The sequence below is a fragment of the Python bivittatus genome, unplaced genomic scaffold (genome assembly GCF_059951505.1).
Source record: "Python bivittatus isolate LINGU-HERP-01145 unplaced genomic scaffold, Pbiv_v1 ctg000080_np1212, whole genome shotgun sequence".
NCBI lineage: Eukaryota > Metazoa > Chordata > Lepidosauria > Squamata > Pythonidae > Python > Python bivittatus.
In genome coordinates this window covers 45,894,964-45,914,046 of record NW_028277035.1, presented here as the reverse complement: position 1 = coordinate 45,914,046, position 19,083 = coordinate 45,894,964, and the positions used below count along the sequence as shown (strand labels likewise).

General features: G+C 38.9%; 1 protein-coding gene across 1 annotated transcript in view; it reads left to right on the top strand.

The window, feature by feature from the left end:
* MST1R (macrophage stimulating 1 receptor) overlaps positions 1-19,083 on the top strand; it is a 58,621-nt gene that overhangs the window by 10,966 nt on the left and 28,572 nt on the right. The window contains exons 3-6 of the mRNA XM_088133992.1: positions 8,734-8,922; positions 9,867-9,992; positions 10,958-11,128; positions 13,698-13,876. Coding sequence (XP_087990118.1) covers positions 8,734-8,922; positions 9,867-9,992; positions 10,958-11,128; positions 13,698-13,876 — 665 coding nt within the window. The remainder of the gene's footprint in view (positions 1-8,733; positions 8,923-9,866; positions 9,993-10,957; positions 11,129-13,697; positions 13,877-19,083) is intronic.

Below are 19,083 nucleotides of genomic sequence, written 5' to 3'. Positions count from 1 at the left end.
TGGGATTTAAGTTATGGTTTAATATACTATTTTTGATAGCCCTTATGGTTTTTGTAATTTGGCAATATAAAAATATTGAAAATAAATATTTTCTATTTCTTTAGTTAGGATTGCTTTGTTCTATAACATTGGCCTAAACTCACATTTCTAAAAGCTGAAAAATATTGGCATAGTCAGAACTTTGTTTTCAAGATAAAATGCAAAGAAAGTTTACTTAAAGGCTTAGTGTTCTTGCATTGCAGTTTTAATCCCTACAAAATAAGTTACTGTTTTCCTTGGATTTATTATCTGTGCATTATTTTCTTGATATACAAAGGAACTCAAAGAAGCTATAGTAATGTGTGCTTCCAGGTTCCTGCTGTAATCTGTGCCTCTTGTAAAAAAGACACAAATGAGTGTTTGTATTATCTCCATGTGTTACAAAAGCTTATATTTGTCCCTTTTCAAATGTTAATACCTGCTCATTAAATTTATGGCTTTGGAAAAGTTTCTCAGCCTCTGTTGTCCATCAGCAGCCTACTTTAAAAGCAATTAAGAGTTAACAACTGTAATATGTTTTGCAGGATAAACCACTGGGAGCTCTTTAGAAATATTTTATAAAAGAATATGCAGTTGTAGACTGAAAAAAGGAAAAAAATGTTAAAATACAAAATATCCTGGATAAAAAGCCGATTAACAGCAAGAGTTAAGTGTATCTCTGTCAGTTTTGAACCCAACAGTTTCTGACCACCATTGGTATGGCCCAAAATTTAGCTACCTTCTTGGAGACTTTGCAGGCTTGGCCATTTACTAGGAAATAGAGAATTGCCTGTTGGAATCAGTCCCAGTAATTTGTGATTAGAGGAGAGATTACCTCCATCCTCTAAGGGTGATGGATAGAGCATTTCAAGAGTTCTCAATGTCACTGGCTGAAAATAGACATAAGCATTCTAAATGGAGAATAGTATTTAGTCTCCTGGTAAATACTATTGAGGACAAAGCATCTAAATGTGCCAGTGTGAGTGCCCTCCTATGTGAGGATAGAAGTATATAGTAAAAGTACTTGGGAGTAATTAAAATTGGATACATGAACTTTTTATAGGAGAGGTGTTAAATCTGTCCCTTTGCACATCAAGATCAAAAATCTCTGCTCAGCCTCCCTCCAGGCTTTGTTTTAGCCCAGGGTAGCTAGATAATGGGGAATGAGTCCACAAGGGACCAGACCAGATGTTATTTGCTTCCTCCACTGGGGATTATAGCAATATATCAATTTAAATTGGATTAAGGACTTGCCCCCATCAATTTGTTTGAACCTTGGTTGGGCCTCAACAGAGAAACTTCCAAGCTCTGCATTTGTGGCAGAGTAAGGAACTCAAAGCCTTGTAGTATCTCCTGATGAATGTGCTTTACCTTTACCTATGGCACATGTCCAAATGCAAAGATGTTCTCCCTGAAGATATAATATTATTCTAAATGAAAAAAATATATTTTTTAAAACCCTTAAACCTCTTACGGGGTTTAGAGAGGTCTAGCTTCCAGGGCGCAGTTTTATTTTACTTGGCATAGGTATTTTACAGATTTAGATTTTGTAGATCTACGGTGTTTTTTGTTTTGTTTTTCAGAATAGGAGATGATGTCAGAGGCCTGCTTGGTATCTGAACATATGTTGTTATCTTTCTCGCAACCTCTTTTGCACATACTTGTATTTGGGTATGAGGTATATGCATGTTAGTACATATTCTTCATAAAAGCTTTACTCCTTCAAGTATCAACAGATTTACTATTTCTGGGAACTTTGGACTTATAAACTTGTGGGTTTTTTTTATTGTTTTCCTGTAACTCTGAATTATATCTATCCAAATGTTTGTTCTGATGACAGACCTTTTGGAATGCTGATGTTAGTTTTGTGCAGTTAACAGAGGAAGGATAGAAAATCAACAATAATAACTGTTAGATTAATTGGCCAGCTATGCTGTGTTGTGTTACTTGGCCTGCTGTATTATATCCAGAAGAGGACAGGCTGGATGACCTTGGCAAAGCTAAATAAAATGTGAAGGGGTTTTCTGTGTGCCTTGGTAAAATTGTTGATTTGTTTGTGGTCAAAGTTCTTTTGAACAATTGTAAACTTTGAATAACTGTGCTTTTCTATCTGCTTCTATTGTCCTAGGGCTATAGGCTTAACTAGGAAATTGATGAAAATATCTCAGAAGTAGACAGTGGCAAAGTACTTCTGTACTGTTGCCAAGACAACTGTGTGAATATGTCCCTGAATTCTTGGGGGGTAGAGTTTAATTCAAGAGAGACTTTGCCTTATATCACATGTGCCTTGATATCTCAGTGTATAGTTTCTTCCACACCAGTGGACGTTATCAGGTGCTGCTCAGGCCTACACTGAGAGTTCCTTCAGACATGACCGGGGTTTCTTCACCTACCCTACCCTTTCCCTGACCGCAGTCTTGTGAAATGGTTATGAAGATCACTCTTCACAACTTGATTTTCAGAAAGAAGGAAGAAAGCACTTAGAAAAGGGATTTAGACACGTTTTTATTACTTTGCTCAACTTCCTCTTGTAATCTTCAGAAACGGCAGCATTGGGAAGTTATACATTCATGTGACCTCCACTCCAGTTAACTAATTTGGCAGCTGCCTGACACGCCGAGAAAGGACAGGCTGGTGTCAGAACAGCCTGGAACTAGATTTTGGATCTGTATTAGTAGCAATTCTGTAGTTGTTGAGACTCGACATTTAAGATCAGTGCACATCTACATCTACATATCTACACTCAGTAAATAGAGGAAGAATCCTCCATTCATGTATTCATACATAGTAGCTTTGTTTGAGCGAGGATTATCCCATTTGATTCACATAAATGTTTGGCATGTGTTTTTATAAATACACTAAAAACTGATTATTGCTGTCACTTGCTAGTTCACTGTAGCCATTAGCCGAGCTCTTGTGATCTTGCAGTGATATATCATTGCTGGTTTGATCAGTCATCCCCCCAGAATGAAGCTGCGTATCTGAATAGGGTTTACATGTATAAACGGTGTACTGTTGGGAGTTGCAAACACCTGTGAGATACATGTAAAACAAAATAAGTTTTGATTTAGTTTTTGAAGGAAGAATAGCAATGATCTCATATAGGTTTAGAGCACTGTCATTCTTACTGAGTGCTTCTAAAGCTTGGTTCCTAGTCCTAACAATTGAAATAGATTTTAAGAAAAAATTAAGAAACAACCTATTTCAATTGATAGCACTAGGAACCAAGTTTTAGAAGCACCCAGTAAGAATAACAAAAGACGTAACAAAGGGCAACAAAAGTGATCAATTAATTGAAACAGCATCTTCCTTCTAAGAAAAACAAGAGATCAGAAGCCTAAAAATGGAAAATGTGATATGATGTGGAGGAAGCAAGTGAGAAGCAGTTAACGACTGAGCTGACAGAGTATGCTAAGCCAGTCTTCTTAATCATTGGTGGGATGTATATGTCATCCTAAGCCCCATATAAAGAAACCATATTACAGCTTAGTGCAATTTGTGAACAAGGCCTCAAAACAACAAGAAGCAGATAGATGACAGCCTAATTTAAGGACAGGGGAGCAGTAGCATTAACTAGATTGTGGGTAAAGAAATGGCAGCAGCAAGTTTTATAACTACAGTATGGTATGTGCTCCCCGATCCACCCAGTTCCTTTCCCCTGACCTTCATGGTTATAACTGCCATTCTGAGATGCAAAGCTCATGTTGCAACATGTGCTGAAGTAATTGAAACAAAACCCCAAAGCCTTGAACAAAGGTGATCTTTGGGGGGGATGATTCTTTTATCTCTCTCTGCCTTTCCTCTTCAAGCCCACTTTTCTTTTTCCTTTCTGGAGCCTTAAGAGCATTAGTGCAGAGAATCCAGAGTCAGATTCACTGCTTCATTTGGAGGGTCAGGACTACCAAGCAGAAGTTTGCCCTCCATTATGTTTTGAAGAAATTGGAGGAAGAGAGAGATTTCTGGCTCCTCATTTGAGCTGCCTCTCTCAGACAATCAATTCTGAGTCATTAGAACTGGTAGCAGAACAAAACAGAAAGTTTACAAGTGGGTGTAAAACAAATCAAAGAAAGAGCCAGAGCACATACCTTCCAGAAGCCAAAGAAAAAGGTGAGGCTGTTGAGTCAACAGAGCAGGGCTACTAACTAAAGGCTACATGGCCAAGCGTAACTTCATCTTCTCCTTCTCCTTCTCCTTCTCCTTCTGAGCACTTTTGTGAAATGATCGCTAGCAGAGGAGACTTATTACCCTCTAAGAAACTCATTCACAAAAACAGAGGCTTTCACAAATAATTTTATCCCATAATTCTTTCTCAAGACAACCTTATCAAAACATCAAATTATTCGCAGCTTTTAGTGATTTTAACATGGTTGCCTCATGTAATGCTATTAAACTACATGCTGTAATGAGGAAAGTTATTAGAGTAAATATTGAAAGAATTTCCTCCTGAAATGATTCCATTATATGAAACTTTGATATAATTTGTTTTGATATTGGATGAAGAACCCTAAAAACGTTTCTTGCGTACGGTTTTGTCAAAAGCATAGCTTTTAAAAAAAAATAAAATCAGATACACAGGAAGAAATCTTTCTGTTTCTATTGTGAGGAAAAACAGGGATGAAAGACTAGTGGCTCCTATAGATTAGGGACTTTTTGCAGATCATCTGAAAATTCATGTCCACCTACATGATGATTCAGCCATAACAGAAAATGCTAGTGAAGTAATTATAAATATCTTCCAACAAGCCTTGGGGCAGTGCACGTTCCATATCCTTTATTCATCCATGCAAAAGAAGCTGGAAGTATTTGTTTGTTTTCCCACAACAAACCATGTTTTGGGCAAACTGGGATTAAACCATGGTTTGTGTAAACCTGAGTTAAACAAACTACACATGCCCAAATTTTAGCATCTTGGAGAACTGTGCTTAATTTAAATCCAGTAGTGGATGCTTTTAGAGCTCTTTTTATGGGTTTGAAACAGGAGGGCCCAATGGGTGGAGCAGAAATGTCTAAGCAAGAGGTTTGCCTCAGCTACTTCCTATAGTAGGAAGCTGTGGCTCCTATTGCACTTGAATAATGGTCTTCGTGGGATACTTCTGCAATGTCTGTTTTTCATTAGCACTGCACCGTATCCCATTTGACTTTTATCCTTAATGGCTCTGCACTGTGTTACTTCCTTGTTTAATGGATGGCTGAACTTCTCACTTTTTCTGGGTTGGATATACAGTATTTACTGTTTGCTTTGGTCCTTGCATCTCATTAATCTGAATGAATTAATTCCAGATATCTTTTCCATTTCATAATAGGATCTTGCATCACTTTAAGATTTGCATACTGTGTATCCAGTAACTGCCTGATCTTATGTAGCAAGCAGTTGCTGATGTACTTAAAGGTTTGCAGGCATGCCCAGTGACTAAAGTATGCTGGGTTCTCTGCATCTGTTAGTTTTGTGCTAGGAGTAACAAACATTAACCCAGGAATAAGTTAGGAGACTAACATCAGTGTGTGGTTTTAGCTGCCTAAGAAAATGCACGATGGAGAAAATGTCCCTGGGACACACTTAGCAGCATTTTTGGAACTGTCAACTGGATAACAAGGGAAAATATTTGCAAAACAAATAATTTGACACATTCCTGCAGGGAAGTTTAAGTTGTTAAACACAAACACCAGTTTGTATATTTCAAGGTGATCTGTAGCATCATCGCTTGTGTCAGAAATAATAATGAGCAGTCCTCTGCCTGAACACATGAGGATTGCATCTGTAAATACTGTATTAGGAAAGGACGTTTTTCAGAGTTTTCCCATTAATCTGCTGAACAATCAGGAGAATCAGTACACCTAGCAATCAAGTCCATTCCACAAGCAAGGCAAAAAGTTAAAACCTTTTCCTACTGAGTACTTTTCCTGAAGAGTGAAATGAAGAGAAAGCAAGAGTTGTCAGAGGAAATACTGTATGAACTAACACGGTATATTGGTTGCTGAGGTTATTTGATTAGCTCATCTTACAAAGCAGCTTCCGTGAGGCATAATAGGCTTTACTTTTTGGTAGCCACTTGAAGCGGGGGGGGGGGGGGACAGTTTCTACAGAGGAATTCTTCCGGTTGGTGTAAGTTCCACAGAGGGGAACTCACAGTAGCTATCAGTACTGTAGATGATCTCATCAGCCGCTCCCAGGTTGATACTCCTTCAGTGCTGTTCAGTATAAGTCTGAGTCATAGAATATTCAGTCTGGGACATTTCTTCAGGTAGATTGTAATCTGGCTATGCCTGGCATATTCTATGTTCAGAGAGAGTGCTACTAGCAAGAACTCAGGGGATGGGAAGGCTGGGTTTCTCAAAATACCTCATAACACTAGAGAAGTGCCATAATAAGACTTCCTTTCATTAGAAGTATTTGTATGTGGTTGATTTCAGTAACATCAGGCTTCGATTGGGTTCTCACATTGTGCTAAGCCACACTGTGTTTCTTGGTGGTTTGAGTTTGGTTTAGCATACTGTGTGAGTCCAGCCAATGTGGTTTGTAGATCATGATTTATGCCTCAGTAGGTTGTGTGAAGCTAGTTGATTGAGCAGCAGTTACTAAACCAAATTGTTTAGCACAATGCATGAAGGACACCAGCAGCCATTGTACCAGGCTGTAGTAGACAGAGCAACTTTCCACACCCTTGTGTGTATGTGTGTGTGATATCTTTTTAGATTGTAAATCTAAGGGCAGGGACTGTTTTTTTAATTGGTCTGTAAGGTTAAACATAAATAAAGCCGGCAAACAAAAGTGGGAACCAGTAGTAGTCCGGATGCTGGTGAACTGCAACTTCCAGTTGTTTCATCCAGCATTGCCATTAATGAAGGATGCTGTCAGGCACATCTGGAGAGTGACAGGTTCTTCATTCTTGAACTTTTTTTACCTAGGAAATTTTAAAAAATGCATAGGGGTTTTTGAAACTTTTTCAGGCCATGGCTATTAATTAAAAAAAAATCCTGTAGCCCATGATCCAAAAGAAGAACACTAGTGTTAGAAAATTGGCAATAGAATGAGAAGTAGATTTTTATTGCAAATGCAAAATTGACATTTCCAATGCACAAAAATAAAAGGTGAATTTCACAATTATTTGGAAGGTTGAAGTTGTAACCAAACAAATGCTTTGGGCATTTTTCTTGTTGTTACAAAAAATATACAAAATGCCATTTGTTTGTTTTTTATGGAGTTCTGCACATGTCCTTTTTAAATACTCTGTACTTTTATTTTGGGAATGTTTGGGAATGCTTGGTTTCCAGTTGTCTTTGAATTCTGTAGGATTTGGATTACTGTTAGCCAATACTTGCTCACATTCAACACATTATACATTTGATTCATCTTTCTTGGCGGTCCATGTAAAATCCAAATTGATAGAGCTCTGGTCATGTTTCTGTTTCTTGTTTGTGCTTGAGCTTCTTTTCTTAAAACTTCTGCTGTGAGAAGCAGCAGCAATGCCAACAGCACTAGAACTTGTTTACCTTTCTCTATTTTTCCCTTCTCTCTCTCCCTCTCTCTCTCTCTCTTTTGGTCTATGCAGTTGTACCAGTTTTAGTGATTCATATCTGGAAAAATATTTTTAGGCCTAATTGAAAACCAAAATATGTATATGCTGAGGGGTATAAAACTAGGATAGGTGTTGAAGGCATGGATTTTTTCCATTATGAATGCCTGGCTGAAGCTTCTTCAGCACCCAACTTCCTCGTATTTGCCTGCCTGCATACTGTAAACACAATTCTCATGTACATATACTTCAGAGGAACTCCCACTCCAGAGGCACATATGCACTGCAGCCAAGCAAGGCAATCCTACATGTCTTTATTAATGCCTACCCAGCTCAGTAGGACTAACTCCTAAGTAGATGTGCACAGGATGCCATCCTGATAATTGAGCTGACCTCTTAGGGACATGGACATGTGTACATGCATATATGGACCACAGTGTGAAATGTGGAGGGAGGGACTCGCCATGATTGTTTTGGTGCTGCTAAGCAAGTTAGAAACCCCTACCAGATTTTTAGCTCTCTCTGCTTTCAGCTCCCTCAGCTGCCCTTCAGCTTTAGGGGCTGCCTGGGGAAATGTTTGTTGGAGTTGGGAGGTAGGCAGGAACTTGGGTTTTGGGTGTGTGCACTCAGGAAGGTAAAAGATTAGACTGGTGGTGAGGGAAAGGTAGCCAGTGCCTCTTGCATGGACTGCTTGCAAAGGCTGATGACGTACAACCAGTGGAAGGGGAAGAGCAGCATTGAGGTGGGAGCAGATGACTGAGTATGCATCCAAGACTGGTATATTTGAAGTTGTTTTTAGTCTCTTGTGGAATCTGTTCAAGTCCTCATGGAACAGTGTGGTTCCATGGAACCCAATTTGAAAAACTCCAAACCTGACCTTTATTACTTCCCCACTGGTATACCTGTCTGAATGATTGGCCTGATCAAGTCTTTGTACCATCTCTGACCTTTACAGGAATGGCACTGGAGTACAACAGATAAAAAGTTGGGAATCACAACAGATAAAAAGTTGGGAATCCCATATCTAGGAGGTGTCCTTCTTTCACAGAGCAAGCTACAGAAGACTCTGAATCTCACACCCTCTTCTACACACAATCAACACTGCATGGGCCCTGTTTCTTTTTATATGTTAACGGTCTGTTTGAACTCTTGATATCCTTTCTTTGGTATTTGAAACCATTTCTAATCTTTGTCATGCCAGATTAATTTCTCAGCCCCAGTGGAGGACTTCAGCTGCATGAATAAACCCACTTTTATTGCTATGGATGGCTTCAAGTTGGACCTCCTGCAAGGACGTATGTCTGATGTATTGCTGACCTCTATCTTTGTAACTCCAATAGGGGAACTTACTGTGGCTCATTTAGGCACATCCGAAGGTCGTGTTTTACAGGTTAGTTAAAGCTGTAGCTCTTTGCCATATACAAGGGGTCTACCACAAATGTGTATATTAGAAGTGCACAGTCTGAAATTCCCAGGTTGCACATGTCATCTCTATAATCCTAGCTTGTGGTCCCTGTAGCCTGTTCAGAAGCCTCCAACATGTATCCCTCAGCCTGGAAAATTATGCAAATTTAATTCTTGTTAAAATTCATTTTTCTTTTTAAAGGTCTGTTTTGTAGAAGTTTTAATAGTATGCAGATAAAAATCAATCTATTTTAATGAGCAAATGTTTATGCTGCAAATGTAAAACTGGTTTGTCACTGCTGTTGTTTTTCTCCATTCCTAGAAGAAGGTTTGATAAGTCTGAATGTAAGTGCCTACCCAACTAAGTGGCAGCAACTCTAGCTGACCTTGGTTGGTCTCAAAAACTAAGCAGAATTGATCCTGGTTAATCCTTAAGTGGGAATCCACTAGGAAATCCTACTTCTGCACTGTTGCCAAGAAAACTGCATACAATAGATGTGTATGCTGAAGGTGAGCATGAATTTTAGCTTACCTCTGTAAGGATCTAGGGATCTTAAACAGGGAATTCTCAGCATTTTCACAAAAATTCATTCAGGCAGTTGAATGATTATAATGTTAATTGCAGCCAGTGTTAGTGCTGGTTTTTTAATGGAAATGTGGGATTTGTGCTTAATAAACATTTAGAAGGATTCATCTGTTAAAGATTCATCCTTTTGAAATGGTTGCTAGCAATTACACTGGGGTTGTTGGAAATGGAATTTGCAGGTGACAGGAGCAATTATATTTTCACTTTCTCATGCTTCTGAACAGAGACCACAGATAAATTGGGAAATGTAGTCACAACATTCTTTTATAATCACGATCTCTAATGGACAACTCTTGAAGGGAATTTCTCTGTGTGTGTACATGTTTATGTCTGGGTATTCCTAGATGGTGCTTGATGGATCCACTTTCTACAAGGCCGAAATGGCCAACTTCTCCTTGGGAGAGCGACTGCCAGTGCTGAGAGAAGTTGGCAAGCTACGCCACTCTTTGTTCTTTGCCACAGGAAATGAGGTGAGGCAGATTGAGTTCTCAAGGCAGACTGAGTCCGCTTGGGACTGAGACATACCGTGTAGGATTATCGATCCCTTTATTTCTGGGAGGAGGAGGGTTATTCAAAAGCTGCATTGATTTTACATCACAAGCAAATAGTGAAGCTGTTAGAGTCTAGATTCAGTGCCTAATGTGTAAGTTCAGCAAAACCTAGTAACAGAGGTTTTCTGTACAAGTTCAGAATGTACTTCAGGAAAATCTCATTGGAATGCTTCCTGAATCTACCCTAAGCTTTTGTTGTTGCTGTTGTTGTTGTCCTGCTTGATGTGACCTTTTCAAAAAGAAAAGGACCTTCTTTGTTACATTAGGATAGTTGGTGTCTTCCACCTCAGGATCACAACAACTGAATTTGCACATGCTAAATTGTGATATGGTTGGTCTGGTTCAAGGATGGAGCATCCCAGAGAATTCCAGAACATTCCATTTCCCTCCAGGCCATGCAGAACCTCCTTCTAAACCAGGCCATTCTAGAGGTAGTTTGGAAGTTTGTGGAAATAAATCTTCTGAACTGAAAGGGGCATGAAGTGTTCTAGTGATGACGTGGCCCCAAACAGATCAGTTTCATCCAGAGCACCATGTCCATTGTAGATCTACTGCCAACTAATTTTCTGGCCATGTTCTGGGTAGATTTGTAGAGAGCCCGTGACCAATTTTTACTGAAGTCTCGACTATCTTGAGTCCCATGCAGTGTCTACACTGTCTAGATTCAAGCTACAGGCAGGGAGCGTGGCAGATGTATAATTAAGGCATGTTTCCGTGGAGGTAAATTGTATTTACATTTTAATTATTTTATTCCTGCTGTAAATCTTTCTATGAATATGGCTGATGGAAGGTATAAAAATATTTTCATAGATTAGGGCATGAGCCCCAGTTAGTGCTGATTGTCCCTTTGTCACTCAACTTGATATCCTTTGTCCATTTTGCAGGTGTTCCAGGTGAACCAAACTGGTCCAGGCTGCCTCCATTTCCTAACGTGCCTCAGCTGCCTGAAGGCGGAGCATTTCATGCAATGCGGCTGGTGTGGAAATTCGTGTACCCGTCAGGAGGAATGCAAGAAAGAGTGGAACCAGGAGAGCTGCCCTCCAGTCCTCACAGACGTATGCAACTTTCTCACTATATGAGATTGGCCGATAGTAAGCCAAGACAGTGACCAGTGCCCATTTCAGCCATGCTTAATGAAGCCATTTGGTACTGGGGGTTTATCTTAATTAACTTTTCTTGGTAAATGTCTGTTTCAATATTTCTGTTAAATGTTCTTTTTAAAGGCCTAAAGCACATCTTGACAGCTATACTGCCTGTATTTTTTGATAATTGCTTTTCTTTTTAACTGCACAGCTTGAATGTTGCATTATTACTTATTGCTTTCCTGTTTCTTTCTCCCTCTTGGGATCAGGGTAAGGAACCTTTCTCTTCTCTCTGTATTCCCCCCACTTCCGTTTCTGCTACAGTCGGCTCTAGTACACTATAGTTCTTCTCTGTAAAGGGACAGATTTTATTTTTCTAAATGTAAGGTATAAAATAACATAAATAAATAATGTAAGGTATGAAATGCAATGTAATGTACCTTGCATTAATGTAAGGTATAAAAATTCACAAGCTTAGTACAAATTAAGCTTGTCTTAATATCATAATAGAATATACAACAAAATCAATCCAAGGTCTGCCCAACTTTGTCCATCCCGTGAGATGTTCACAGACAGGAGATGGAGACATATTCCTCTCCCACTGTTATTTGGCATTTGGAAGTATGCTGCCTCCAACCCGGAAGTAACATTGATGTCTTAGTCTTGAACTCTTGATAGACTAGTCCTCTGTGAATTTATCCAATTCAAGTTAGTGGCCATCACCATGTCTTGTGGTGGGAAAAATGCAGTCTGAAAAAATGTTTTTTTGTGATGTTCTAAATCTTTCAGTCAATTTCATTGGGAGACCTTGGTCTAATGTTTTAAGAGAGAGTGTATTTTCTATATTTCAATCATGTCCTCACTCAGTTCACTATTTTCTAAAGCCACAGAGTCCCAACCTCTTATCTCTTCTCTAAGGAAGACAATCATTCTGATTGCCCTCTTCTGCACTTTTTTCCAGCTCTTTTACAATGTTTTTCAAAACCTACCACTAGAACTATACACAGTATCTCCGATATGGGCATACTATAGATTTCTATAAGGGCTTTACACTGTTGACATTTCTATTTTCAAACTTTTTTCTTATAATCAGGGGCATGAAATTTGCTTTTTTCACAGCTGCTGCACATGGAATTGGCATCTTCATTACAAAATCCACCTTGACTTCCAAGATCCTTTTCCTGGATATTTACAGACAACTCAGATCCCATCAGTGCATTTGTTTTTTTTTAAAGAGATCCTTCTTGGATCTTTTCATAAGCAGATGTGTTTTTTGACATTGGAATAGTATAGTTTCATCCACAAACTTGGCCAGCTGTCTGCTTATCCCGAAGTTACATTCACAATCTTTACATCTTTTGAGAAGCTTTTATGATCTGTCTGTTAACAGGAAATGTTCATTCCTGCCAATGGGCTGCAGTCATAAAAATGGAGGACTCTCAGTGTTGACTTTCTCTTGGCAGGCAATAGTGAATAGGAAATTATAACTGTTCTCTTAAGTTGCTGTTTTTCCAAGTGCAAAAAAATCAGGGCTCAGTGGCTAGTTGAAACTAGGTGCACTACTAGGAGCCTCAAAAATGTTTCCTCGCACCAACAGAGAGGTACTGGGTAATAACAGATTGCTACATGGACACAGCCATTGCTGGAGCAGTTTCAAGCAATTTCTCTGCAGCTTTGTTTGTCCGCGCCATGAGTCCTAATCTGTAGTGAGTTAATATTTAGCAAAACAAACTTCAGTCAAGTAAACTTTAACCTTCATGTACCATATACAGTAATCATGAAGGAGCCATTAGCTAAATTATTTAAACTGTACAATAGAGGGAAACCATTTAAATGTCTAGATGACTTCTTAAACTATAATGATAAAAAGAAGAAAATACTATAGCACGTGATTTATACTTTCTGTTCCTTTGTACAGCTAAACTTTTTATATACAACTAAAGACAAATAGTGCTTTTATGTAGAACTAGAACTATTTTATTTTGAATATAGCAACAGATTCAAATTCAGCTGGGGCTATGTTGGTATTCATGCATGTGCAGAGAGAAACGCCCTTGTTTAGAGTCTGTCCTGGGACTAATCAGCGGTTCCTTTGCCTAGTCATTTCTTGCTGATTTGATCCACAGCAGCAGTGATTCTAGCCAGTTGTTAAAAATACATGTTTGTCATTGTAGCTAACTGGGATATGGCCAGAAATAAATTAGGTCATAACTTTTATCTGCATCAACTTGAATCTTTCTGTTTTTTTTCTTTTCTTCCTAATAAAAACTTACCCATTGCAAGTGATATGACAGTTTCCTCCAGTGAACTGCATAATCAGCCCAGGTTTCGCAACAGCTGGATAGGCAGGGTGCATGGAGAAAGTTTGTCATTTCCCCTGGACATTCTCTCTGTGCAGAAATATGCCTGCCCTTTTGGCTGGTGCTAATTACTGAATTAGATCCCTATTCCACGTTTCAGCCGGAGATAGTGAGATCTTAGGGCTATTCAGTTTCTGCTGGTCGCTGATAATCTTGATGGTAATTATGATCTGCTTTCCCAGTTTCATCCCAGAAATGCACCACTACATGGTAGCACCAAGCTGACTCTCTGTGGCAGGGGATTTCAGTCTCGTCCATATTTTTCTGGCACTGCTGGCTCACACTCAAGCCCTGGTGACTACTCCATTACAGTAGGACAGAGGACATGCTCGGTGCTATTTGAAGAGAGCCTGGCAAACCGGTAAGAAGAAAATGTGCCTCCCTTCTTTCTCCCCAGCTCGCTTTTTTCCTAACTCTGCCCCATGTATATGTTCATACAGCAACATTCACAAAAGAGTTTCCTATAAATTAACTTCATGTATGCATACGTAGGAGAAGAGGGAAAACATAACATGGGGATGGGCATTGTTTTTCAATTATACAACTTCTTCACCTGGCAGGAGGAGAAATGAACCCAGGGTATCCATCAATCCCCTTTCTTAACTTTTTCACATTAAATCTCCAAGGACAGCATCTGTCACAGGCCTTGTCACTGGCTCAGAATAGAGTTTGGTACAGTGGCATCCATAACAAGCCACAATGCTGTCATAATAACAAGGGGTGTATAGTGACATCATTGGACAAACCACGCAATTGTGTGTTTTCATCTTGATATCTGATGCAAGTACAAAAGTAGCACCATTTGCGTGATGGTGTCACGATATGTATGTTATCACTGGCCTTCACTTGCCTCCCTTGTGGATGCTCAGACTCAGAAGTCATGGCAGAGTGACTTGTGCCACAATACTTTTCTGCTAACTCATGGTCTAGAGGAATGCGTGTTACCACGGCTGTGAGGAGTCTGCCTATTTCGCTTGAGAAAATAAAGCCAGAAGTGACCTGATGCTGTCTTCAGCCCCTGGATTCTCTGCAAAGGGACAGGTTCTGGAAAAGGCAGAGCTGCGCAGATGTGCCAGGGGGTACGAGTCTGTCCTTCCACTCAGCATGAACATTTTGGAGCTACTCATCTTTAATGGGCTTTTATTGGGCCTGTGGTGTTTTCTTCACAACTCCCTGAGCATCATTAGACAAGAAGTGCAGTATAAATAAAACATAGCTGTTTTTTAAAATGTATTAATCTAAAATGTGCAGGATCTCATCGACTAAACTGCAGAGTGTGGAATATAAAAGCCAGCGAGAGAGCCAGTGTGGTATAGTGTTGGACTAGGACCAGGGAGACCCAGGTTTTAGTCCTGCCTCAGCCATGGAAGCTCATTCGGTGAATTAGGGCCAGTCACTCATCCCAACCTACCTCCTAGGATTGTTGCTGAGGGAGAAAATGAGAGGAGGGAGTATTACATACAGCTCCCTTCAGTTAGCACAGTCTTGCATCTTCTCTCTTTTGTCTGATACACTGTTTTTTGTTTCTTGTCTCTTCCAGTATATCTGTATCCTTTCACTTATAAATCAAAACATTTCAAAAGAATGAGTATGTGCCCATTTAAGAATATGCTTTTTAAAACAAGTGTGCAGTTTTGCTCATTTCGATGTATTTATGTGCACAAATACAAAAGACAAAATTGGGATTAGGAAAAGGAATTTTCTGGAATTTGTTCTCTTAAATATTTCTGCCTGCGGAAGGTTCTGAGTTGATTTCGCAAGCTTTATGCTGCAGTGCAAGGGCAGCCATACGTTCCTTATGTGGAAATCCGGCCAGGAGACGTTTCTGTGTGTCAGAGTTTACACACTGGCAGCTTTCCCAGAGCGGAAATGAGTAGCAGCTTTTACTGTTCCCTAAAATTGCAAAGCGTTGTTAGAGGTGAACCTCTGTGACCTTCACCCAGTACATATTCATTGTACGAAATGTTGACCTGCAATGAAAAACCACAAAACAAAAACAAAAAAACAGCGATGAAGCAGACCTGCATGCCTTCTTTCAAAAGAGACAATGTACATCTAAATATGACATTTAGAGTTTTAATGGGTGGATCCATGGCTCTATAGCCAAGGCGTGTTTTATATGGAAAACCATTGTCACTCAGGATTGATGATAATGGGTTAGATGGGCCAACAGACTCTTCGAAGAAAGAACAGCTTACACTTGTCATGCTCTGCTATAGGCTGTTCAGTTTTCCATATCCAGCATTGATCACAAATGCTTTAAAAAAACTTGGAATTGGTCAACTGCTTTATAATCAACAAATAATCCCATAGATTATTTCCAAATTTGGGAATTCCTGTTAAGCCTGGGCTGGAATAGAAGTCCATCACTGCTATTCCCACTGTGGTCCTTTGTTTTTCAATGTAAAAGATGGAAATGGCATCAGTTGTAGAACATTGGAGACCTAGACCTGGAGATGGGACTATTTCAGAAATCTCGCCATCTGCTAGTGTGAATCTAAGTCAGTTACTGTGAAAATTTATTTCCAACTCTTAGCAGTTTCCTACTGAAAGGTGCCTAATGTCATTTAATCTTTAAAGCTAAATGGGCCTACATCATGTAAGTTTTTGAAGAGAAAAGGTTTGGTGATTCCAGACATACTTTTCTGATTCCTTTGGAGATGGAAGCAGAATGAAGCCATAACAAATAAATACCATTCCATATCAACTTCTTCACCATCAAAAGATTTAATTCTATTATCTAGGGCACTGGTTACATGTGGCTTCATCCATGTTCCTTCCGTATGCACCCATCATTTCAAACATTGTTTTTCCTGCTTTAAATGTATTACTTACTTCTCTTTGAGGATCTCATCAGCTCCATTTAAAAAAATGACTTAATCTTCTGCTTCCTCTTCATTCTTCATATATTTGTTTTGCGATTTGAACTTTATTCATTTTCTCTTTATGACCAAACCACTTCAGTGTCTCTCCATTCTGATTTCAATCTGTGGTATTCAGTCCAGATTCCTTCAGCATCTGTTCATTCTTGATCCTACCTCTTCCTGTTTTACCACATGTACTTCTTAAGTAACCCATTCCCACTGCACTCAAGTTACTTTTATGTTGGTCTTCACATAGGCATCTCTCACTTCTATAAAAACAAAGTGGGCAGAGACTCACTCATATACACAGCCATTTTTGCTTTTTAACATTTATACCTCACAACAGACCACACACTAACTATTACCTTTGTGCCAACATTTGCAAACCTTTACATTTTGCCATCAATTTTCCCATCTTTAATAAACTTTCTATCAAGGTCCATACATTCATCTACTTGCTCTACTTTTTCTCCAATTATGTATAACTTGTCATGATCTGTTCCATTTTTGCTGTTGAACACACCTATCTAGGTCTTTAATCCATTAATTTTCAGATTCATACTCCTTGTTGCATCATACAATCTAACATTTGAAGGGCATCATTCAGGTTCTCAACCAACATCATGGCATCATCTGCATACAAAAATACACATAGGTTCACATCACTGATGTTGCCACAATAATTCCTTATCCACATATGCATAAATACATTAAACAAACAAGACATCACACATCCTGTTTTACTTCCTTTGCTAAGCATTGCATTTAATGTCACACATCTTTTGCTTCCATCATATGCTGGTCTTATTGTTCTTATTGAAAGTTGCAACCCACTTTCAATTCCATATTTATGCAAAATATTTCATAGTTCAAGCCTATTCACTTCATCATAAGCTTTGTCTAAAGCAGCACATTTAAACTTTATTTTTCACATTAATAACTTCTCACTGACCTGCTGAAGAGTAAAAAATCTGGTTTGCTCACTCTCTGCCCAGCATACATCCCAAATTTTGCTCATTATCACCTTACACTCTTTCAGCCATAATTTGGACAAACACCTTCCCTTTGAAATACCCACAACGGAGGGATGGTTGGTGAACATGACAGAACTAGCAGAGATGGCAGAATTAACTTGTTTGCTTAGAGAAAGATCAGTTACTATATTTATTAGTGACTGGAAGTCCTTATGGACTTTTTGCTGAAAAAAGAAAAAATACGATCTGGTGATTTTTCAATTTGATGATTAGGAAGGGTAGCTTAAGGAAAGAAGGAAATTATGATGTAACCATAGATGGAGAGGGTAAAATATAAATGTAGTTATAGCTGCTGTTAAGATCAGAAGCCACTTCTTCATTACCTTTTTTCTTTTTCTTTTCTATTTCTTTTGCTTTATTCCTTTTTCACTTTCTTATTCCTTTTTCCTATTCTTTTTCCCTTCAATTCAAAATTTGTATTGTGTTTATTCTGCTGAAAACTTTTTTAATAAAAATTATTTTAAAAAGCCACCTTCCCTTGCACCCTTAACAGCCTTATTGCTTTTCGACATACTTACAGCACTCATGACTTCCTTTTCAGCATGTTTTCCTTGAACAGTAACATTGATAACATTTGTTTCAGTTCTACTCTTCAGCATATCTCTGTCATTCCCATAGAAATCTCTAAAATATAGCCTTCTTTCATTTCTGTTTCATCCCAAATCAGTTAGTCACAATTATTTTTAATTCCATTCAGTGGCTATGACAACTTATATAGCTCCAATTCATATTGTCTGCAATACATTTTAGCCATCATCATCATCATCATCCCTCACTTCCCTGCATTTATTTATCAGCATCACTCCAGAAGATCAGACTACCTTTATTCAGATCTATTATAGCCTTCAACTTTTTCTTATTGTCACAGAACAAGACCAACCTTCCTGCCTTCTTGCCTTCTTGCCTTCTTGCCTTTAATTAATTCATGCTCTTTACCATAATCACCTCTTACAATCCAAATCACGATATCCATATGCTAGGGTTGTAACCAGATAGGCCCATAAATATTGACCTCCACTATCTATTGTGGCTTTGGTCAGTCAAGGCTTTCCCATAATGCTTTTTAGTAAGATAGGCTAAGTTACCAGCCCTGGTCATATCCATGTCATATGCAGAATTCCCTGCTAATGGTAAGGATAGTACTGATTGGTTTTGACATTTTGGACAGAACGCTGCAAGTGCAGCCACAACCCAATTTTACTCCAAATGTGCTCACGTTATTCTGTACAAGCTAGGATCTGCACCTTACAAGCTAGCATACTGTTGCCTAAAACCCATCAGCTAGGAGGTATGTGCTGTGTACTGACACACACATACCAAATGTAGGCTGAGCCAGAAGAAAACTCAGATATCTGAGTTTTCTTCTGGCTCAGCCTACATTTGGTATGTGACCCTTGACACATCACATGAAACTGGATTCTTAGCCCCCCAAATGCTGTCCACCCCTACAGTAAGGCTTTAATCTTTTGTGAAGCTGTTACTTTCCACAGCAGTCAAGTCTTACATTCTTGGGAATAGAAAGAGGTGGCCTTTTCACTATTTCTGCTATCTGATTAGAGCACGGTAGATCCAAAGTTAGTCATGTGCAAGTAAACTATTTATGAAAAGGGTATTATTGCTTGATGCTGAAGAATCCTTAGATTGTAGTAGGCTGTCATAATCAGCGTTTT